At 36.4% G+C, this 24,520-nt stretch overlaps 1 protein-coding gene across 1 annotated transcript in view; it reads right to left on the bottom strand.

Moving 5' to 3' along the window:
- The window catches only part of ST18 (suppression of tumorigenicity 18, zinc finger), a 168,495-nt gene that overhangs the window by 41,102 nt on the left and 102,873 nt on the right, over positions 1-24,520 (bottom strand). The window contains exons 6-8 of the mRNA XM_010006810.1: positions 9,057-9,247; positions 4,093-4,890; positions 1,167-1,301 (exon numbers count right to left, since the gene is read on the bottom strand). Coding sequence (XP_010005112.1) covers positions 1,167-1,301; positions 4,093-4,890; positions 9,057-9,247 — 1,124 coding nt within the window. The remainder of the gene's footprint in view (positions 1-1,166; positions 1,302-4,092; positions 4,891-9,056; positions 9,248-24,520) is intronic.

Here is a 24,520-nt window from a genome sequence, read left to right as displayed (position 1 = left end):
ACATTGCTGTAGTGTGGCTTCCCACATGCATATCACTGTTTTTGTAGACTTCAAAAGAACAAAGGCAGAAGTTAGCAAGGATAGTACATCATTAAGCCCTTTGCACTCTGGTTCACATTCCGCTAACACAGTTGACTAGAAAAAGTATTTAGACTTCTTTGATGTGGATCATTTTTACTAGGATTCAGGTTTGTGTTTGTATAAAACATAGTACGTCTTTGTACTCATTACCCCTTTGGGTGCACAGTGCTTCAAAAAAGGTGATTGTTCAGTCACCTGGTTTTGTTCTCTTTGGAACCTAATCAAGATTATGGCAAGACAGGAAACATTGATATGGACTTGTTAATTTTAAACTTTCAGAAGTTAATTTTGCTAAGGCCTTCCAAATGCAGCAGCCTGCTTAGCTCGACAGATGTTTCTATAAATGCAGTTTAGTAACAGATTATTTTTAAAAAGGGAGAACTACAGTTAAGAACAGGAAGTTGGTAAAGTGCAAGTATCCTTTAAATTTGTTGCTATGCTTGCCACCACAAAAATCAGTCTCACTAACTTGGTTGTTTAAACAAGTACTTTCACTTTAGATTTTGGTTTATTATGCAGCATATCACTGTATCACATTGCAGGATTACACACACACACCCACCCATTGTAATGAGATCAACACAGTTAGAAGAAATAAGCAGAGAAAATCAGGCTAGACTGGGCATAAAAGGGTTAACACAATGTAGTCATATGAGAGGGACATGCTGTGGACCAGCACTGAGATGTACTGATGGAAGTAACCTTTTTGAGCCTAGTGGTAAGGGGGACACTGAAAACATCTCTGAATAACATGCCTAGGCTTCTTAGTTACTAGCTAGTAACTATGTAGTCTATGAAAAGATTCATAAGACTACAATATACAGAACTTATTCTTCTCAGGCCACCTGAGGAGCCTTCTGGTGTTTGTATTGCTACTGCTAAGAAGTTCTTGAGTGTCCCCAGTGTGGAAAGCAGGACTGCAACTATGAGCTGGAGGGCAAGGAAGGTGTGATGGCTCCTCTCTCAGTCTTGTTCTGCAATCTCACCCAGAAAAAGTGGGTTTATTCTCCAGCATGAACACGCAGTACCCACAATGCCAGGCCAGATCCAGTTTTTATTCTGGACTGCAGGGTGATGATACTCACTTTCTAGTGGCACTCTAACTTTATGTGGACAGCCTGAGAGACTGCGGTGGTGAGGGTACAGCCCAGTCACGTGCCCTGTGCCATCACATCCTGGGATGGGACATTTGGTTTCTCTCTTTTCAGGCCTGGGTGAATCTGCAGAGAAATCAGATAAGGATTTTGTTTGGTTTTAGCCCCCATCTGTACTCAGCTGAGTGATGCTAGCAGAGTGATACTCTCTAATTTGTACTTCAGTTGTAATTTCAATGAAGTTTTAACAGAGATGTATGTTATTTAAGCATCTCTAGGTTTTCATGTTGTGTCCTTTGAACAGTCTCCCCCCTCCCAGTATTCCATTTATGTGGTGAACTAGATAGTGTTAGGATTGCAATGTCATTTATTCCATTCAGAGCCTCAAACAGGACAGAAGCCACAATCCAATAAGCCCGAAAACTGGCAGCAACAGCCAACAGCAAGATCAATAAAGGAATAAATAGAAAAGCAGAAACAATCTTTTACTGTGTTAATGTCAGACTCCAGGAAGCTGGGAAAAAAAAGGTTAGGTGTGAAAAAAAACAAGCAAACAAACAAACAAAAAGCATTTCATCCAGAAGCCATTCCTTAAATATCGCAGATCTCTAGGCTGTAGGTTCTTTGTTAGGAAACTGAATACATGCCACTTTACATTTGAGAGGCAAGGCAAGCAGCTCCCTCTGGTACACATGGCAATGCCGCTTTGTGCAGCAGCCCACAATGAGAGTGAAAACATGGAGCAGCCGATACCCTTTCAAAGACAAGGTCTCAGCCCAGCCCCACAGCTACCACTCTGTAATGGCCGCAGCAGAATCCCATTTTTTTTTATCAAGCACCTAGAATTGTGCAAGAAGCAGTGGTCAGAAAGCCTTTATTTAATTTCCAATGCAGGATCAAAAGTCTGGGTGAGAAAGGAATGAATTCTGGTCCAGAAATTCTCTTGTGAGAAATCTGGAGGAAGTGGTTGCATAAATTGCTGAGGATGGCTTTAGCTCCATCTGTGATTGGCTGCCAACAGCATTCAGTGCTGGGGGAGGAAACAGCTGCAGCCAGCACAGGGAACAGCCTCCTTTGAGCTCAATTTGTTGGCCTGTGAGGTAGAACATGCTTAGGGACAAGATCGCCAGAGACAGCTGAGGGTTAAACTTCCTGGCAAGATTTTAGGTTTAAAAAAACTCCAAAACAAAGAAAGAAAAAAAAAAAAGAAAAAAAAAAGGGGGGAAAGAAAATATACTGAGCATCAACAAGAGACCACATGCTTTTTAGAATCACTGCAAATGGACAGTACTGCAATAGTGGACAGAAAATAAAGAGGAACCCTGAAATATTATATATTTTTTCTCCCACTAATTGGAATGTTTATAATTAAAAAATATATCAAAAAATATATTTAATCCATGTTTTTCTTATGTAGCATCCAAGACAGAAAATTGAGGGCTGATGGATTTGATGGCAGATTTTTAGAAATAAGTTAATTACATAAAGTGATAAAACTGTGTGCCTGAAATTACATTGACTAAAATCATATGGTGTCTCTACAGCCTTAACAAAGTCTAGTTTGTTTCTCTGTAAGTGTTAACTCTGAACTCACCTGAGAAACACAGCTAATAATAATATGATGCAAATTAGGAAGGGCCAGATTCTGCCACGTTTACCATCACTGCTCCTTCCTATGTGTGCTGTGAGAAAGTCACATTGACACCAATGGGAATATGGTGACCACAGCTAGCCTCAGGACAAAAAAAGGTGTCTGTAAAATTCCTGCATATGCCATAGTCATCTGAGCAAATAAAGGTTCATGTTGTTTAGCAAGGAAGCAGACTAATACTGTGCGTGCACAGCTTAAGACATTCTAATGAAAAGACTTCTTGAGACAGAAAAATGAGATGCATGCATATTCATTCTAAATACTAAAGGAAATATTTTATATATGCAACTCCTAAGAAACTTTTTCACTTATCTTACACACTAAATGTTTTAGATGACTAAACTACTATAATATTTGCAGTGTCCACAGAGACGACTCTAAAGTAACACCAGAAATATCAAAGTAAATCGTTTATCAAAAGCATAAATTGCAGCAATGTTGGGGTGACCTCAGTATATTTGGAAGCCCCAAAGGAAAGATCAAAAGGCAGGTGAATGTATTGATACTTCGTACAGCAGGAAATGTGCTTATAATATGACATCTCTTGATGTTCTATAATTATCCACAATTGAGAAGTTTCATACCAGATAGCCCAGTTTACAAATAAAAATCAAATCTTTTAAAACTCCGCTTCTGAAAGCCTGATTAAGTACTGAAAATTAAGCAATGTTCCTACAGTTTTGCAGAATGCAACAAACCATCAGAAACAACAAAGATTTTGGAACTTACTGGTAATTCTGTGAATGGTGAATGAGGCAGAAGAGCATGGCTTGTGCTTTCCTGGCTCAGAAGTGCTGGCCATAGCAAAATGTAATGTTGATATGTGAAATAGAGTGAACTCAGAAAACACATGGCTTAGGAATTAGGTGGTGTGTTTGGAAGAGGCCAATTTTTCAGCCTATCCATTCCTTAAGCACCGTTTTAATACCTTCTCTTTTGGCTGCTGAAATTTAGGAGGTACATATTAGTGCCCTATGGAGGAGGAGGCAGAGGAGGAGAACAAGGAGGAGAAGGAGTGTCAGTGCCAGCTACACAGCCCTTCCAGTACCAATTACTGATCATTTCACATAGCGGTTTGGCAGGAAGCCAAGTACCTCACGTTTAACCTGGTTAGATGTAAGGCACTAGTGTGAAGGTACATAATTAACAAAATTACCAGCTAAATTCCAGATTCTTTACTGTTGCTATAAATCCCAGCTCAGAATCCTCTACCAGTCACTAGATGAATACTTAAGCCAGTAAGAAGAGCCAAAAATATTCTCTTACGTTTGTTGCTAAATATTTGTCTCCCGCCAATGTCAGTAACTTTGGTTTGTCTCCTTTCCCCTGCTAGATGCTCCAGAAGAAACTGATCCAGCTCCTTATAGGTGCTGTGAAACACATGCCCTTGCTCTGCCTGCAGAGCGATTGCTTGTTCTAGCAAACTTAAGTTCCCTTTTTTTTTTTCTAGCTCAACCGATGCTTCAGTGGTTTCTGACAGGCACTCGTTGTCGTCTTCTTCACTTTCAGGGAAAGGATTCTGAATTCTCTTCTCAAAAGGATCTGAGTGAGACTCCTGGGGTGCTCTTAGCTCTGTTTCCGAGTCACAAAGTGTTTCACAAGGGCCAAATTCTAGCTCTTCCTTCTTAATTTCTGGGACTTCCAGGATGCTAGGTTGATTACACTCTACAATGTATTTCTGAGTTGCATGGGGCTTTACACTAGTTTCTTCTGACAAATTTGAGGAGCTGTCCCACTCATTGTCCATAATTTCAGAGTTACTTTCATTTTCCTCAGATGAACAGTATTTTGGATCAGAAATAACAGTCTTTTCCTTTCCTTCAACTGAGTTAATCATGTAACATTCATCAGTGTCATCACTTTCTGCTTTTAAAGATTGAATGCCGCTATCATTTAGATTTTCTGCCACGGTTTGACTGGGTGCATCTTTTGCTAATTTTCCCATGTTCACCAAAGATTTGGCTACAGCATCATGGTAGCTGGAATAGTTCTCATTTCTTTGACTATAATTTTCTTGGCCACCTGAATGAGGGGCTTTCTCAGATGATTTTGGAGTACTCTCCTCTGTGCAAGAAAAAAGCAGGAGAAAAATATGAAAGAATAATTCCTTTTTTGTATCTTGTAGAAGTGTTATGAAGATATTTACTTACCAATTGACACACGTTACTCAAAGGTACTCCAAAATTATTGAATTCGCACCAAGGCTGTGGTTGAAATGACTGCTTGTAGCACCAGGGAAAGCCCTTGTATGAGTATATTTATGTTATATTACGGTTTCAAAGCTATATAACAAATAAATATATTGCCATTTTTTACTGATGGTGTAGACATACCATCCTAAAACACACATACATTCATATTAATTCATTTAAATATAACATGCCATATATAGGTACTACATAGATATACACAATTTATATAATATATGCATCTATATACATACTAGCAGACACACATTTTAGAACTCTTCTGATGTATTTTTCACTTCTTGGTCATCTAAGATTCCCAAATACTTTCTCAAAATAGACTCTAAATTCTTTCCCAGTCACCCAGATCCCATGAAAGACCTTGGTGGAAAAAAACCTTCACAAGGGACAAGCTCCTGGTCACCACTGCAACTGCCACGTTAAGTGATAGATCAGGTCATGCACAGGCAAACAGAAATGGTTGTTATGTACAGACTCATAAAGGACTTGTTAAAGACACCACTGAAGTGCATCCTGTCTTTATAAACATCTTTCTTCGGAAGAAAAGCAGCAGCCAGCAGGTAGTAGAGGGTGCATGTAGGAGAGGTTGATGGTGGGGAAGACAATATGCCTTTTGTATCTCATTTAATTTTTTATAAACATTTCCTCTGACAAGGACACTCAAAAAACATCTCTATCATCTTCCTTTCTGGTAATTATCTCTCTAAAATCAACACTGGTTTGCCAGGATCAAGTAAATATTGCCATAGTAACTAAAAGCATTTTTGGATGAAGGGAAGAATTTAGTCACAACACTAGCCCCTTCAATAATGCTGATTATAGGGTACATTCTTTTGTTGGGATCTATTCAACATAAACTGAAAAATTTAACATTTTACTTCCTAGAAAGGAGGATGAATAAACAAGCACAGACTACTTCTAAGATGCGTCTGTCGTCTCCTGAATCAGAAGAACTCCAGGTTTAAATAATAAATTAAGCATAGTCTAAAATGCAAATTAAGTTTCTCTCAATAACACAGCGAGCTATTAAGAGAAAGTGTAAAGGGTTATGATAATTTTAAAGTATTATGAACTACAGAAAACAAATAAAAAGCATTTTCAGTGAATATGTCCAATTCATTGAACTATTCTCTCAATCCACTTAACTACCCACATGTGTACAATAATGATTTATAGACATTATACCTAATTATGCATATTTGGGCTGTGTTAGAGTGCCTAACAAAAGCTCTAGAAAGCAACAATTACCTCTGTTGCTTAGCTACATAGTTTAAAATATTCCTATTAAGTGCAGATTATTGTGGAGGGGAAAAGGGGGACAAAAATGCACATGTGCACCACAATGCATTTCACTTTACTGCTGCCAAACTGTTAGCATTTTGGGTCATTTCCAGTTTACATAATTGTTTGGTTCAACTGTTTGTTATATGTTAAAAGAAAATATTGATTAATTCTTATTCTTTTTCAGAAAATGGGATGCATGCAGGGTGAGGTGGCCTTGTGCAATGTGTGCATAAAGTTCTGTTTAAAAAAAAGTCTGTAAACCTTAGTATAACTTCTCAGCAGCTGGTCTAATGCCACATATTGCAGTATTCTGAATAAAGAAGTCTGCTATCTTTTCATGTCTCAGCAAGTAAAATTGGGGATTTGGCTCTATAACCATCTTCATTCAAATGGATTTTTACTTTTTGCTCTTCAATTTAGAAAATAACAAAATCCAATCAGTGGGTCATTTAAAAAAGTAAGAAGCTGTAGTTTTAAAAGAAATCTCCCACCCTTCAAAATAAAATAAAACTTGATAAAAGTAATAGGTCTTTTCAGTTACTTTTCCATGTCAAAGATGAAAAATAATATAACTGCATGAACACAGATTTTTGCTTTTAAATAATCAGCAATTTTAAAATGCACTGTTTAAAAATTTGTTGTTGAACCAGTCTTAATGGTTCAGCTGTCCCAGCTTTGCTTCTCACTTCTAAGGTTGTAAATTTACTTTAAAAATAACCAAAACTCAGCTTAGTTTACAGTTGCATCAATTCATGAACTAAAGCATTATCTGATCAACAGAAAAGGATCATGTGCTCATAATAAAATGATCAGTATTACACTAAAATATTGCAACTAAACCTACATACCCAGAATCACTGTATGCTTTAGCTGAAATTTGCTTTATAGCTGTCAAAATTGATGCAAAAGGATAGGCTGCATTAAACCTGACACAAGCAGATTGGGAGGAATCTCACTGTTATCAAATAAACCTTTTTAAAGCAAGTGAATTTTCTTGTGACTGAAAGATTGGGTGCAAATAGGGTTTCCCTTCATTTCTCAATGGATCTGGTCCAACACTTGCCCTTTTTTAAAAAAAGAACCAGTTAAATAACTTCAATTCATCTGTTATGTGGCACAAGTTCTGTCTTTGCACGCATTACAGTAATTTATCTTCAGTGAGTTCCTCAAACTGTGCAGAGGACACATAATAGGAAAAGAAAAATACATTACTGAGGGTAGCTCTGGATAACTTCAAACCAGACTGAATTAAATAGAAGAAAAACTAGCTAAAAAATGTGTATCCCCCACAAAAAACCCCCAATCAAACCATACAGGAAGTCTTACTCAAACAACTTGCCTCCTGGTGTTAGGAGAGAAAAATACTCCATGCAGTCTGGTCAGGCACTGAGAACGATAGAGGTTTTTTTTCTAGATGAATTTAGCTTAGTCATGTCTCCCAAAACACAGAGACATTTGATACCACCATGTTAGTTAACATTCCATTTGAAGAGGAAGCTCCTTTCCAGGGTTTCACATTGATGGGATGCAGATCCCTGGAAGAGACTCCTCCTAGAAGACTTACAAGTGAAAACTGGCTGAAATCTTTGCCATATAGAAATGACACAAAGACTTCCACTGATTTCAGATTTGACTCTTTTATCTGAAAGACAGTCTTCTTCTTCTATGTGTTTAATAGCATTCATTTGGCATGGGTAAAGATATAAATTAATAATCTCAGTTCAACAGCCCAGGTTGCAAGGGACCTCAAAAGATCATCTCATTCAACTTTTTGAGGAAAGGGAGCATAGATGTGATTATCTAGCACCCTGTCCTGACAAAATATTTGATAAGTAGGATCTGAGTGGAAAATTAATTACCTTTAAACTCCCATAGCAACCAGCTATGAGTGGAATATAAGCTCATTTGGTATTCATGTTATCTATGATTATTAATTTCCCAGTGCCATATCATGTTGTTTTATCTTGACATTTGGTCAAGATGACTAATGGCTCCTCCCTTTAAAACAAATGCAGAATGTAGTTCACTAATATCTTCTCACTTGCCTGATCAACAATTTTTGCTTCTTAAATAAATATGTAATGTGTAATTTAGTTTGATTTTATTATTTTTTTAAAATCTTGAATATCCATTAAAAAAAAGAAAGAAAGAGCAATATAGACATACTGTAGATGTATCTTTCTGTCTCCCCGTCCTCTTCCATATTTTCCAGTAAGCACATGATAGAAGTTTCTATAAATTGTTGGACATGTTTGGCTTAGCAGAGTTGGAATAACAAGTGTAAAAGTGCTGAGTCTAATAATCGTGTTAAACAGAACACACGTAGCAGTCACATGCATGAAATTGCTTTGCTAAATTTTAAAGTCAACAATGTTTTGCTAAGCATTTTTTTTTCTTCCTAAGAGCTCTATATATTCCATTGAAAATCTGCTCTTCATAAATGTGTTTTTTGCAGTGGTGAGCTTAACCTTGTTTCTTTGACAGAGCCAATGGAGAAGCAGATGCTGCTCCATATCTGACCTGCTGCAGTAGTTGTCTCTCTGTATGACCTACAAAGCATTTACTAGACCCCAGGGGGAGTTATTGTAAACAATAATTGGAAGTATGATGGCTGAACTTAGACAGAAATGAACCATTATAACTCTGATAGAAGTAAAACACATTCTGCATCCTGTTTGAAAATGCTGCTTAATTTCTGTGGAATTCAGAGGTTCAAGTATAGACACACTGCACAACTACCTGGAGTTGAGCTGCTTTCGAGGACACTGATCTCTTCCTGTAAATCTGTTCTGTCTTCATTTTCCTCTTTGCATTCCAAGCTGGGGCTGTAGTGGCGGGGTTTCATTAAGAGGGACTTTCTTTTGTTGATGGGAACACCTGGTATCTGTTCTTCAGCTTTTCTCTTCTTAGCCATGGAGCATTTGTAGGCACTGCAACGGTCAGTCGGCAATCATAGAGAAAAAAGTGGGAGGGTAAATTGTTTAAAAAATAGCAGCATCTTCCAGTTTAATTCTAAGTAGGAAAGTGAGGATTGTTAAAATATTAATTCACTTGCAGTTTCAACAAGTTGTGTTTTGTGGATATTTAATTTTAGCTCTGGTACTCAAAGTTCGGGGCACAGGCAAGTCCCATTCCTTTTCACTGTTGCCAAAATCTGTTTAGGGGAAGAGGAATGAGGAGGAAGAGAAAACAAAACAAAATACACCAGCATCCTTAATCCTACAGAAGCATATGCTGTTCTAAGCCTTGCTCTGCAGCAAAATAAATACATCCAGGAAAGGATGAACAAATCTGTGGTCTGGCTTGATAATCTAGAGAAAAAGATAAGGGGAAAAATATACAGCCAGTTACACTACAACATCCTGAGTCTTTGGCTCTGTTACGTGTACATGATATAGAATCCAGTCATGCACCTTGAATTCAGCATAAAATCTATGTGAAACACACTGTGCCTTCAGAAAATTTTGCAATAAGGGTCCTTCTTTACTATCAGTCCCAAGCAATGGTTTAATTTAATTAACTCCAGCCATAAATGCCTAGTTTAAGCTCTTCTCAGATTGCTATATGGACTGGAAAAAAAAGGCTTCTCTAGAAGGCAATTCAACCCACTTCAAAAAATATTTATCTAATATACAACATGAGCCATCCTCTGTGAAAGGCCTTGCCCAGTCTAGATGCCTTTCAGTTGACCAACATGAGAAGTGACAGCAGGATTTTAAAGATTATTTTTTTTAGCAGATTTAATATACTTGTTTCAGGTCCTATCAGATTTACATATTGATCTGTGTACAATTTGCTTCTGCAAATGATTAGCAAACACTTTGCTGCCATGCAGCTGATCTGTACAGCACATAGATGTTACATCATGTGAGATCTCACTAAGGAGGCCTGAACCTTCCACCTTTTTTTTTTTAATAACTTTTTGTGTAAGTGATTTAGCATGAATTTATCAATCTCTCACACACAGGGTTCTAACAAATTACTGTAGGACGAATAATGGTGCTCATAATGTATCTGTTTGAGATGAAAAAACTGCATAAATGAATCTGTGTAAACCACTCAATGGTTTCTCAACCTTAGGAACCTCTAGGGTGCACTACAAATCTACACGATGTCCCTAGGTGTTGGATTTTGCATTTGACATAGCTGCAAGATTTGCTAAATAAATCCATGTATGCAGAGAACTCTTATTGGACACACATATTACAAGCTCAACAGCGTAAATTAATCCTTCCAAGGTATCTTATGTGCACTAAATTGGCTCAGGTTCTGATTGTTTCAGATGAAAGCATATGACCAACTTGAGCTTTTTGTTAAAAAAACCCACCCATTTTTGGCTAAGCACCTTTCTGGCAATCCATCATTGCAAACATGAAGGAAACAGAAATAAAAAGATCTGCATTTCAGGGGGAATGTAAAAATTCTACCATATTAATCTTAAAACACTGGATATCCTTGATCTTCTGAAAGTTAAATGCTATGGGCATGAGGAATACTGGACACTAAACACCTGCTGTAGTTGAATATATTATGGCTTCTGTGTTATTTATTTATGAATAGTTGATAGCATTAATATAATGATAAAGGTCAGAATCACAATGGTATAAATGTCCCCTCGGAAATGATACTCATATAACAGACATCAGAGATGGACATAGTGCAGACAAATGTGCATAATTTACTTCTAGGAAATTAAAATAAAGTGTTTCTTAACTCATATTTGAGAACAACAGATCATACTATTCATGTCATTTCAGGAAAACTGAATAAACTACAAGTATTTGAAAACGCCTCATACAAAATTCTTTTTATTGACCAAAACCTTCACTAAGTTTGCTTTTGATCTTTCTCATTAATTTGTCAAGCTTCAGGTTTGCCTCCAGAAACTACTGTGAGAGTGTTTAGCAAAAAATGATTTTCCAGTCTCAATTCCCCTTTGACAAAGCTACAGCTGTTTCTTACACAAGCATAATTGACAGATTTTTAGAACAGAAGATAAAATTAGATCATCTAGTATGCACTCCTGTGCAACACAGCTCACAGAACCTCATCTAGTTCTTCAGTTTTAATCCTGTAATTTGCCTGACTACTGTGTATCCTCCAGTCAAGTTAAGGGAAAACATGGTAAAATGGTAAGTTGATTTCTCTATACTTCCTCACAAAATACAGTCTTTCTCTAGGAAGAAAGTTGTTATAAGCCTACCACTGTGGGCTGGCACAACAGCTATTAAAGATGTTGTTTTTTCACCACAACTCTGAAAGAGAGCCCAACTCAGATGTCAGCAGCCCACAGTCAGGACCAGTGCAGGGGTACTGCTGCCACCTGCCACCTGCAGATCTGCTCTGGGAAATGAAAGCACAAGAATCCCACTGGATGGTAACTACCATGGTTTACAGCTGTAAATCAAGAGCTGCTGTACTGATGTCAGGACAGGAAGCCCATGAATCACTCTGGAAGCATATTGCTCATGTTAAAAAGTTTCTCCTCATTGACAAATTGATGCATTAGCTGGTCCTTACCTTTTCCTGTAGACAAGCAGCCACTCACCTACATTTTCTCTACACTTCCCATCATTCTAAAATAAGTGAACACATGAGATTCATCTTTAAGTAAAATAATTTCTGATGACTTCCACTCTGATTACAGGTGAAAGATAAAACACAATTGATGCTTCTTTCCTAGGAAGTGCAAATTGCTCTCCATAGGCTAGGAAGAGATTTTTCAACTCCATCAGAGTATACTCTTGTTTTTGTTGGTGATTTTTTAAACTGCTGATTTTGAGTTTTAACTGAAATCTGTTCTCAGCAAGAGCCAGTTTAAAGATCTACTATTTACCAGCAAGTCTCCTTCTTTACCTTACAGGGCTTATAAGTGAAAATAAAAATAAAACCAGAAAAACATCTTCACAAGTGGTAGATATTTTTTAAAGTAATTACACGTGATTTGTTAAGTATTCGATAAAGGACGGTGGATATTTAACTGCTATGAAAAGAATATATTTATGCCTTTGTAACATTTGTGACATGTCAGATTCACCTTTGTCTTAAAAAGTTTCTATTTCTCTCTTTTGCTTATGTCAATGCACACATACACACTCGTACGTTAGCACAGATTTGTCAAGCTGTAGTTTGTCAAATGGTAAACCTATAATTTTGCTTCTCTATTACTCATCTCATAAATTCAACATTTAATAGGTTTGTTGCTATTTATCAATGGCCTGCTTGTTGTCATGGAACACTGATTCAGCTGTCAAGGTTATTTGGTAATCGGAGGCTCATAAAACAGGAGAAGCTCTTTTTGTCATGAGCCCAAAGCAAATACATGGATATTTTTCCCAATTTAACTGTACTTAAATTTTATTAATAATAAATCATTTTAGTACTATCAATACTGAGCAGATTTTTTGTTAGTATTTTTTTAGTGAATGACTCAGTTACCAAAACCAGCCTTGTCTCGGTTATCATAATGTGAGCCAAGAGGCTGAAATCTTAGACAGGTAAGACCTGGTTATATGTGTTGGAAAAACACCATTATAATTTTTTTCCATATGTGTTTCATGCCTAATTTTTTAATTATTATTATTATTTTTAAATTTTTTTGGTAATTGGTTCATCTAAGTGATGTGTTTGTCAGGCTTTTAACCTGAGCTTTAACCACTCTGTAACCAACAAAGATTGTTTGCTGTAAATCTGTTGGCAAGACTTCAAGACACAGCAGCCTGCAGATTGGTAAAGCATGATAACAGAGGAAAGAATTGCCATAAAAGATAAAACCAGAGGTACTTTCAGTCTGACAATCAGTTTTTTCTAATGCCTGTAATGGATGCCATGTAAAATCAGAATGGAATATACCGTAAGTCACATATATTCCTTAGATTCAAGAGAGAAAAGAAATGTCTTTGAATATCAAGGCACTTATATTCATTGTTTAAGATATTTAAGAAGCTCACTCCTCAAGTCAGTTTGTGCAAGAAAAATTAATCGAACATTTTAATTTCTGGAGAAAATAATTTTAAAGTCTTAACCTGAATGCCTTTTGGCTATTTGCCTGATTATACTACAAAAGTAAACATTAGCGTCTTGAATTACAATTAAAGGAGACAAGCTTCTGATCTACAGAACCATTTAACTTCACACCAGTAGTTACAAGGAGAAGGTTATCTTAATTGTTTCTCAATCATATGGTAATTTAAAATGTTGCCAGATGCTTTAGGCCATAACCAGGTTTTGTTCACAAACTTGCAGATGCCCTAAGACACTGTGGAAGTGAAATACTACATTTTCCTTCCAGCAGGGAAAAAGTTGGTATTCAAAGATTCAGGGACACTTGCTGCTTATAGCTGAACCAGTGGCTTACAAATGTCTGTTGTGGTTGGGCTTCCAAAAATTTTAAGACAATTGAATCTGAAGTACATAAAATGAAAAAAAAATTCTGAATGTCTCCCCACCTTAGCTGTCTTCTATGTCAAGAAACAGATGTGCAGGATTCTGTCTAGCTCTCTAGAACAATGGCTTCCAAAATTTTAGGCTATAGGTGAAATTATCTGATCCCCCCAAATCACACTAAAATCCTGAACTCTTTTAAACTGATGGTGGATGGAAGAAATTACTAGCAAAGGGTCCAGAAAGGGGGATGATCTGCTCCTAGGACAGGTCACATGTCAGTTGAAATGACCTTGATGTTATTGTTTACATCAACCATGAATGCTGGAAGTTCATGAAAGGAGCTGGAATGTTGGAGTTCGAAGGAGGAGAACATTGGCAGCCTGAACAATGCAAATGAAAAGCCAAATGAATACTGTCAGTTACAGCAACTTCAGATGGACAACAGCATTTGGTGTGAAAGGTGAAGAGTGACTATGACTCAAGTGTTTGCTTTGTCTTCAGGTTAAGACACTCAGGTATATGTTCTGTTTCCTTAACTAACCCTCATTGTTTGCAAAGACTGCTCAGCGAAGAGTGATAGTGTTCCCAGTTCAGCCTGCTCTAAAAGTGAGAACAGGGAGAAAGAAGGTATTAATACACTGTTTCATAAGCAAAAGTTAGGAGTCTCCACAGAAAGACTGAAAATCCACAACATCAGTCAGGTCTGAAAGGACAGAGTGGTGTTTCCAATGTCATGAAATTGCTTACTGAGTATGAAAGAATACCCATATTCTAACTAAATACATATACAAATTCTAGATTCAGAAAACTAGATAGAGGTTACTTCTAAAAGACATGGATTAGTCACAGATTTTATACGTAGAGAGATAATAATGTTTTCTAAAAGGAAGAAAGTATATTGCAGCATGGATACTGGTATATAAAATCTACAATGTTTATGCCCTTGGAAAAATCATAACTAAAAAGTAAGTCCATTTACTGCATTCCATTCTAAAATCCATATAGATGCTAGAGGCAAAACTAAGCAAAGTCTCTCAATGGACATAAAGAAACTAGTTTTGTATTAAATAAGGACTTCTTGATCAATCTCTTATTTTATTTTTTTTTTAAGGAAGATATTTGAAGAGATGCTTTACAGTGCCTTTTATCTTTTTTCCTGTATGAACTACATAGATTCTCAGGATTTCTACAACACTGTATTCTGGTGCTCCATCCTGAAAGATCCTCCCCATTTCAAAACGCTTTTCTATTTAGTGGAATATGAAAGTATGCTTACAGAGGTTTTATATGCCCAAGAATTTCTCCCTGAATAGTGGAACATACTGGAGCAGAGGTTAAATTAAATGACCATTCCACCCATCTAAAAAAAGAAAAATTAGAACATTTGTGAATTGTCACATGAGGAAATTGCACATGTCCAGAAGCAACAGTTTGCTATGCAAGTTGTAGATGGCAACACATGGACTAACTGAAAAACTTAAAGGATTCAGATTGTGCAGATGAGAAAATTTTTATTAAATGTAGAGCTAGTTTGCTGACAGTCTAAGATTGTGGCAAACTAGAAAAAAAAAAAAACAACCCACAAAACTTTTTTCCCTACTTCTTTTAAATAATTCTTATATGTATTAGAAACATATTCAAATATTGTGCCAATTAAAACTTTATGTGGAAATATTTTAAAAGACTATTTGTTAGCAGAACTCTGATGTGAGTTTTTACAGATGAAATTTTGCAGGCTAGTCCTTTAAAGAACTGCTGGGTTCTTGTCACTGACCAGAAGCTAACCAAGTATTTGCCCTGATCTGGATCCAGTTATTGACATTTAGGTCTTCTTGTATTTTGTAATATAAGCTGAGGCACAGTATCTTTTAGACAATATACAGTATTTGGACTTTTTTATGGAGTGTGTTGTAGCTAACAGATTCAGCCTAGGTGGTAAAAACAATCTGAAGAACAGCTCCAGCTAGGAATTATTGGAAAACTATTTCAGAGAACATTCATCAAGTAAAAGTAAGTTCCTTCCATCAGCACTTTTAAGCATTAAAATTGTAAGAACTTAAACAAATAAAATGTGTAAAAAAATTACTTGTCATTTAGACTCAGTTAACTGAAAGAAAGAAAATCTGAGTTTTTTTCTCGTTTTTTAATATCATGCTAAATAAAAAAATGCATTTCACCCCTTTCAAACAAACCCATACACTTGGCTTACAATTTGGATCTGTGAAATGGATGGGGGCTTTTCCTGTGCACTTTAGTGATCATAGCAGGATTAAAGGGCCTTCTACAAATTTAAAATCTTACTGCCAGACGTGTGCAATGGTCTTTTTTTAAAATGCCAGTCATGAGAAGCTCGGTCCAGGGCTGAACCAAGATAAAAGAAAAGCACAAGGGGTATAGATGGGAAGAAAGATAAAAGGGAGTTTCATATTTATGAACACTAATATAGAGCAAAACAAGCTCAGTAACTCAGGGGTATTTAAGTGCTTGTCTATATACACAAATGAAAGGTTTAGCTAGGAAAAAAAGGAACAGAACTGATGGATAATAATATAGTATCATAACTAAAAGCTGGCTGGAGCATGATATTAAAAGATAAATTTTATTTTTAAAAGACATATAAGAAAAGAAGAGGAGCTGCCATAGCCTTGTTGGTGAAAGAGGATTTACTAGCCCCCATAAGATGAGGCCGGGGAGAAATGGGTAATGCTGTTGAGTCATTATGTACTGAGCTTGGAGATGTTTCAGACAGTAAACTAAATGTTATAGGCCACCTGACCAAAAAGATCAACTGGACTGTGAAATGATTGAGCAAATAAAGAGAAGCAAGTAAAAAAAATGTAGCAATGGTAAGTCAGAAATAACATAGGAAAGGGCATACACTTGTGGTGAAATCTACCCATGCCTCAAGCTCACTGTGATGCCTGAGGCTAAAGGACAAGGATTTCAGGCTGCAATAGGCTCATGAAATTGAGAGGGTTTTTCACTATTATTATTTTTTTTTCCCCTTTTAATTCAAAAAAAAAAAAACAACCCACAAAACTTTTTTCCCTACTTCTTTTAAATAATTCTTATATGTATTAGAAACATATTCAAATATTGTGCCAATTAAAACTTTATGTGGAAATATTTTAAAAGACTATTTGTTAGCAGAACTCTGATGTGAGTTTTTACAGATGAAATTTTGCAGGCTAGTCCTTTAAAGAACTGCTGGGTTCTTGTCACTGACCAGAAGCTAACCAAGTATTTGCCCTGATCTGGATCCAGTTATTGACATTTAGGTCTTCTTGTATTTTGTAATATAAGCTGAGGCACAGTATCTTTTAGACAATATACAGTATTTGGACTTTTTTATGGAGTGTGTTGTAGCTAACAGATTCAGCCTAGGTGGTAAAAACAATCTGAAGAACAGCTCCAGCTAGGAATTATTGGAAAACTATTTCAGAGAACATTCATCAAGTAAAAGTAAGTTCCTTCCATCAGCACTTTTAAGCATTAAAATTGTAAGAACTTAAACAAATAAAATGTGTAAAAAAATTACTTGTCATTTAGACTCAGTTAACTGAAAGAAAGAAAATCTGAGTTTTTTTCTCGTTTTTTAATATCATGCTAAATAAAAAAATGCATTTCACCCCTTTCAAACAAACCCATACACTTGGCTTACAATTTGGATCTGTGAAATGGATGGGGGCTTTTCCTGTGCACTTTAGTGATCATAGCAGGATTAAAGGGCCTTCTACAAATTTAAAATCTTACTGCCAGACGTGTGCAATGGTCTTTTTTTAAAATGCCAGTCATGAGAAGCTCGGTCCAGGGCTGAACCAAGATAAAAGAAAAGCACAAGGGGTATAGATGGGAAGAAAGATAAAAGGGAGTTTCATATTTATGAACACTAATATAGAGCAAAACAAGCTCAGTAACTCAGGGGTATTTAAGTGCTTGTCTATATACACAAATGAAAGGTTTAGCTAGGAAAAAAAGGAACAGAACTGATGGATAATAATATAGTATCATAACTAAAAGCTGGCTGGAGCATGATATTAAAAGATAAATTTTATTTTTAAAAGACATATAAGAAAAGAAGAGGAGCTGCCATAGCCTTGTTGGTGAAAGAGGATTTACTAGCCCCCATAAGATGAGGCCGGGGAGAAATGGGTAATGCTGTTGAGTCATTATGTACTGAGCTTGGAGATGTTTCAGACAGTAAACTAAATGTTATAGGCCACCTGACCAAAAAGATCAACTGGACTGTGAAATGATTGAGCAAATAAAGAGAAGCAAGTAAAAAAAATGTAGCAATGGTAAGTCAGAAATAACATAGGAAAGGGCATACACTTGTGGTGAAATCTACCCATGCCTCAAGCTCACTGTGATGCCTGAGGCTAAAGGACAAGGATTTCAGGCTGCAATAGGCTCATGAAATTGAGAGGGTTTTTCACTATTATTATTTTTTTTTCCCCTTTTAATTCTAGTTTACTATTTTGGAAGGATTCTCTGCACAGGAAAGTCAACTCAGAAAAGGACAGATTTAAATTATTTATTATTATTATTATTTACAAGCTTGTAGGATCATAAGAATATTCAGATCCTATAAAAAATAACACATGACAACACTCCAATTGAGATACGAGCTAAGTGAAATGTATGACTTCTTCACTGTGCCATGCTGTGGCTCATTGATCAAGAACTCTATATAGCTCGAGCTGTACATTTGGATCCTTTTCTAACAGGTGTGTTATTCCTAGTATAAGCTATTTTGGAGGAGATTTAATTTCTACTGTGTGGAGCTCACAAAGTTCTTAAATCCTATAATATGAATGAATGCCCAAGATCTGGGCCAAATCCAGCCTCCCTAACCTCTTTTTCATTTACTCACTCAATCTGTCCAGGTTCAGTAGGTCAATAAATTCCAGTGGGACCCAAGCCAAGAATTTGGCTTAGAATGGATTAAGTTTCTAGGCAAATCTACAGATCATCCACACAACCTTTGCATCCAGAAAGCCTTGCACATGAGTAGTCAGCCTGCTAACACTAGCAAATTCGTAAATAAAAAGCACACTGATAACTAGTCTGCTTAGAGAAGACATCATAAAGAAGTGCTTTTCCCCCCCGCTCCCTTTTTTTTTTTTGACAACAGTCAATGGGACTGTATGCAATACGATGTCAGGCACAGTACCTCCCTTTAATGTAGCAGGAGGTCCCATAGCTGCATCCATTTCATTTCTTTGCTATCTCCAGGCTTTCCACAGTCTGTTTCAGCTTGCTTTTGCTTGGCTGAATCCTCCCTTAATATCAGTCAGACAAAGCAATTCAGCCAGCCATAATATTTAACTCATGATTGATATACATGAGGCAGAAGTCACTGGTTGGCATTTCAATCTCTATATGGCTTGCAGTAATCTACAGAGAAAAGATGTGCCATAAGAGGAAACAACCATTTTGAGCTATAATGTTCTGATGCATTCTGTTACCCAGCAGAAGGCAGTAAGTAAGGCATATGCAACTCTGAATTCCTGTGTAAGGTTGGGAGGATAACATTTACCGTGTGCTGATGAGCACAGAAGTTGAGATCGGGAAGACAATTCCTGCAATATATTTATTAAATAACATATGAGTCTTCAAGACAAGGAACATTGTAAGATACAACAAACTCCCAGGTAGAAAAAGCCAGTAAATAACTATCTGCCAGTATAGCAGCCAAAATTAAAGAGATTTAAATTGGACATGTATTATAAAACTAACTATTACAGAAACGTATGTGTTGCAATTAATTAATAACTGCTTAAAAAAAAAAAAAGAAATTAAACTTTAAGTAGAAAAATTGTAAAACTGCAATCAAATAAAATAACAAGGAGAAAAGAGACACTTAGACTACATGTGTTGGCTAGAAATAAACAAATGTTAAAAGAAGTCTATAATATGTTAGAAACTCATCTAACCCATTTGTTATTGAGGTCAGCTAAAAAAGTCACCTATAAAGCAAATACATTTAAAGTATCAACTAAAGCAAACTAAAAGTGAAATCTGAACATGAAATACAACTTCTAAATATTCTAAGTAAATCCAGAGGGAAATGGTAGATGTCACAGTACATAGGTCAATAGGTTTTAATAGCTACAGGAATTAGGCAAATGATTAATTGTAATTAACAACTCCAAGAACAGGTGTCTCTAAAGGTGCATGAGATACAGTTCCTATTTCAACCATCTCAATGGTTATTCAGGATAATTCACTAAACAGTTAAGTCAAATAATTATCAACCCCAGGGTTATCTGCAAAATGTTAAAGACGAGTTCTGGTCACCTAGAACTATACACTATTACTTCTTCACTGAAACAATTACAGTATTTTTTTTTGTAGAGGTAAACAGTACTTATCAGAACTGAAAAACAACCTGTTTCTGAAGTATGAAAGTATATGGGACAAAAAAAAGGCAAACAGCCTGAAGTCCATCAAATCATCAGAGCTCTAGGAAAGCCACAAGAGAGGAGGGAGAGGCAGAGTGAAGGTGGCGTAGGAATCACAGCAGAGGAGATTTCACAATTTGATGGCTAATTAGAGGGGAACTGGAAGATGAAGGAGGAAACAAGGGAGGAACTTAGACATGACAAACCTATACATTTGATTGCCATTATAATTTATGTTAATGCTTGTTTTATTAGTTCTAACGAGAATGATTGACATACAGGATATAATAATAAGGTTAGGTGAATTTCAGCATTATTATCTTATTAGTTCTGTAACCAGTATTCACTTACCTTTGCCTCTCAGTAAACTGCATCATGCACTGATTGTTCAGTGTTTGTTTATGCTTGACTGTTCAATGTTTTCTATCAAACATCAATTACAAGATAAGTTTTTCCTCAGCATAAAACATAGATTTCCACAAATTCTTTAAGGAAAGTAGTGACTAGTATGATAGCCTAAATTCCTTAAGAACCTAACAATGTTCTCAGAAAAGATTAAGAAATGAACAAGACTTATTGAGAATATAAAAAATTAAGATTGATGACAGTATGACAGCCAGCCTTGATTATACCAGAAATCATGGAGTAAGAGGCCAAGGTTAATATTTTCAAAGCCCCATGACCATTTCAATTTCTACAATAGATAGGGCAGGGACAAAGTTGCTTTTCTGAGTTAGAGAGCAAGCAGTAGATATTCTTAGTTCCTCATTCTATAATCAGACCTTGGGAATAGGTACAGAATCACACAGAATTGTTCTGGTTGGAAAAGCCCCACCATAGAAGAAACAGCATGACACAGATCTTTGTTTCAGGTGAAATGTGTAATCTAGATATTATCACAGAGAGATATTTGAATGACAGTTTGGCTCAGCTCTGTCCCAGCCAGTTACCATCATAGGAAACACTGGGAAGTAGAGCTGGAAAAGTATGTTGTCAACACCCAACATTCAGTTGCAAAAAACAAGCCTTTTTTTCAAGCTCAGACAGGTCTGCACAAAATCAGGATAAATATCCTGGTAGTAGATATTACTGTGGACCCTCTTCATCTAGGATTTACTACTAAGCCCATTTGGACCCAGAGGCCCAACTTTCTTCAGCAGAGCACATTAAGGACTGTGAGGGTCCCACACTCTGCCAGTGGGAGACATAAGAGTCACCAAAAAATGCAAGAATCTACCTCAGTTCTCTTCCAAATGTATTTATTTAGCATTATGACAAATGTGCTTTTTCTCAGCAGTTTCCAGAAAATCTTGAGTCTACAACCAACTCCCATGGAAACAGAAGCCAAGCCCAAAGGACAAAACTAATTTTTTTTTCCAGATGCAGGCTAGGAACAAGCAGCTTTCTCAGTCTCTATCTCAGTGTTAAGCAGTGCTATGGGCTAAAAGTACTGTGAAGGTGATAGCCACACAAATCAATCATAGTCTCAGTTCTTACTGAGGAACATATTTGAGCATTTTTGTCTGAGTTTGTATCCTGTGCCCAATTCTTCCACCATCTAAGTTCTGCTTTCGCCACTTTTTCAGGTCATCTGCCAAACTACTGCTTTCTTTTCATACAAATACATCTTCAAAAATTATGGGGGTTTTTTTGTTGGTTTTGGTTGGTTTTTTTTTCTGAAGCTTACAAAAGGAGTTACCAATGAATCATTCCTTTTTAAATGCAGCTAGGCATGCTTAGTCCTTTTCTCTGGTGTTACGAACTTGTACTCAGTGCCCAGATTATCTCCTGGCTATCAAACTGTACTGCTATTCCTTCACTGTCTGTAACTAGACTTCAGGTAGAAGTGGCTAAATATCATCTACCAGTACTTAGAGGGAACCAGCAAAATATGCAGGATTGTAGAATGACTAGCTTAGTCAATAAAACGTTTTTTAGTATGCTGTCAATACTGCTATTTATATTGTATACTTCTTAAACATTTTGGATAAACTTAAGAAATACATTTTAGTAACATAAAGTTTCTGAAATATTTCAGTATCATTGATTGCATGTTTGTTTTGCATGTTTTCTCACCCTCCTAATCAAGAGACAGCAGCAAAGGGTGCAGTGTCCAGTTACTCCTTCCATCAAGAGACATCCGGATATCTCTGCTCTATTACTTCTCTCTATTAAAACACTCAAGATACTCATGCCTCTATACATTCACACCAAACAGTTGAATTTATCTGAATATCTAAAATGTCTCACATCTGTAACAAGAGTTCCAGATAAAAAAGTAACTTTCCATACTTTAGAAGAAATGGGCCTTTTGATTAAATGATCCAACACCACAGACATTAAGGGGAAGGGTATCTTTTCCCACCAAAGAGCAGGATTGTCATACATTACTTGAACCACCATGCCTTGTGGAATCTTCCTTGATTATTAGTGACAGAAGCCAGAAAGACTTAGTTTCACCTATATTTAATCCAGAAAAGTACCCTTTCTATTCAGACATTGACTAAACCAAACTGATCTGTGCTAGTGTAATCCAATGCTTGGATCAATCCAATTTGCTCTTCCTTGGTCTGACCCAGATGCCACTCCATAACCTACAGATGGTTCATAGTACTGTATCCCATCTGTTAAATAGAACACAGTAATGAGAATACATCACACTAATATTCCTCACTTCCCTTTGGTTTTCATTCTAATCCTGAACACAGATGAAGGTCCTGGTCCTTTCAGTGGTCCATGACTAAATAATCTAAGAGAAGACATCTTCTTTCTGCTTCTTGCAGGAAATGGATGGAACAGAGATGCTATGCTTAAAAGGAGTCAGATTCAAACTTGAAGATATGGGACAGAGATCTGGCTTCAACACTCACTTCCACCACACTTTGTAATTTCTGCAGGCAGTTTAACTACCTGTTAAATCACCACAGCACTGTATTCCTAAATGAAAATTAAACCATGCTGTTCATGAGTAAAATACTAAGATTGGAAGGAGGAACCATTCTGTTTTGAAGGGCTAATTAAGTTTAGCTTATTATGCTGCAAAACTACAGCATATACAGTCGATATAGTAAGGAAAAAAAAAGTCTTATAAATCAGAACTAATAAGACAGCAGTATTAGTAACATCAATGCATAAAAATTATGTATATGATATTGAAATCTGGGATTCCTTAAGACATATAATTACATTAAATTAATGCAAGTTTGACACTTAAATAGGAGTTGTGTATAGGTGGTCAGTATATGGAAACTTAAATAGGAGTTGTGTATAAATGGTCAGTATATGGAAGAAAAGTACTGTCCTCTGAAAATTCGGTGCAGTGCAAGAGACTTTTTTGTTATTTTACTAAACAGAAAAAAAAATAATAAAATTGAAACCCAACCTGGTCCTCACAACGATGTTTCTCTGCAAAGATACTTTATACACAGAAAGGTGGTTTTGGCTTTTTTTTGAAATCAATCGATTTGTGGCATTGCATTCCATTAAGCAAGAATGCAATCCCTGAAATTTAGATGAGAGACATTTTCATGCATTATTGAATCTAATTGGTGACTGCAACTCTTTGTTTGGCTTTTCAGTTATTTCATTCTTTACTTTTGTGAAACACAACTTGCAGAATAAGAAAAGGCTAATAAATGCTCTAGAACCAATCAATGTTACGAAACTAATAATAATACAATATGAGCATGTAAGCTTATGTAGTGCCTTTCATGTAAAAGTATCCCAAGGCACTTTGCAACAGAAACTCAATAAGGAGTGCAAAAGTGCTTTGTCAGATAGGATAAGCCAGGGGAAAAGGGGAAATTAATTAAGCATGGATTTAAATTTCTCAGCCAACACAGTGTTTAGAACCTTGGTCAGAAAAGACAGTGGTTCCAATATCTGTGTCCAGGGAACACAACAGACTATTTCAGTCTTTAATTCTTGAGGAATGTTCAATAGTTTTTCCACAAGAATATGGGTAGAAGTAATAGGAATGCAGTTTATAGGCTACATTTCCAAAAGACAGCCTCTGCCTCTCTTCCTCTAGTTTTTCATAAAGAAATGGATCATAAAATTGATCCCCTGACATGTACACCAGTAAAGCCACTTGACTGCAGAGATACCAAACATGGAATCTGGTGTGGCAGAAGTTACAAATACCAAGCTAATGGCTTTATTGGCTGTTTACTTCACTGGTTTAAACCAAAGTATGTTTCTTTATGGAGATAGTTCACACCTCTGACAGAGGGAGTCATCTGTTGCACAGTAGTTGCAGAGATAGCATGTATTTCACAGGGAAAAGCAAAATTGCTTGGGAAAAGCTATAGTAATTGATAATGCATAACTTACAGCTTCCCTGATGTTACAGAAACGTGCACATCCTCTATTTTTCAAACATTTTTCTCTTAGGAACACATGGACCATCCTCAT

This window comes from Chaetura pelagica, unplaced genomic scaffold (genome assembly GCF_000747805.2).
Source record: "Chaetura pelagica isolate M959 unplaced genomic scaffold, ChaPel_1.0 scaffold109, whole genome shotgun sequence".
Taxonomy (NCBI): Eukaryota; Metazoa; Chordata; class Aves; order Apodiformes; family Apodidae; genus Chaetura; species Chaetura pelagica.
The sequence above is the reverse complement of the archived record's forward strand: the minus strand, read 5'-3'. Positions and strand labels throughout refer to the sequence as shown.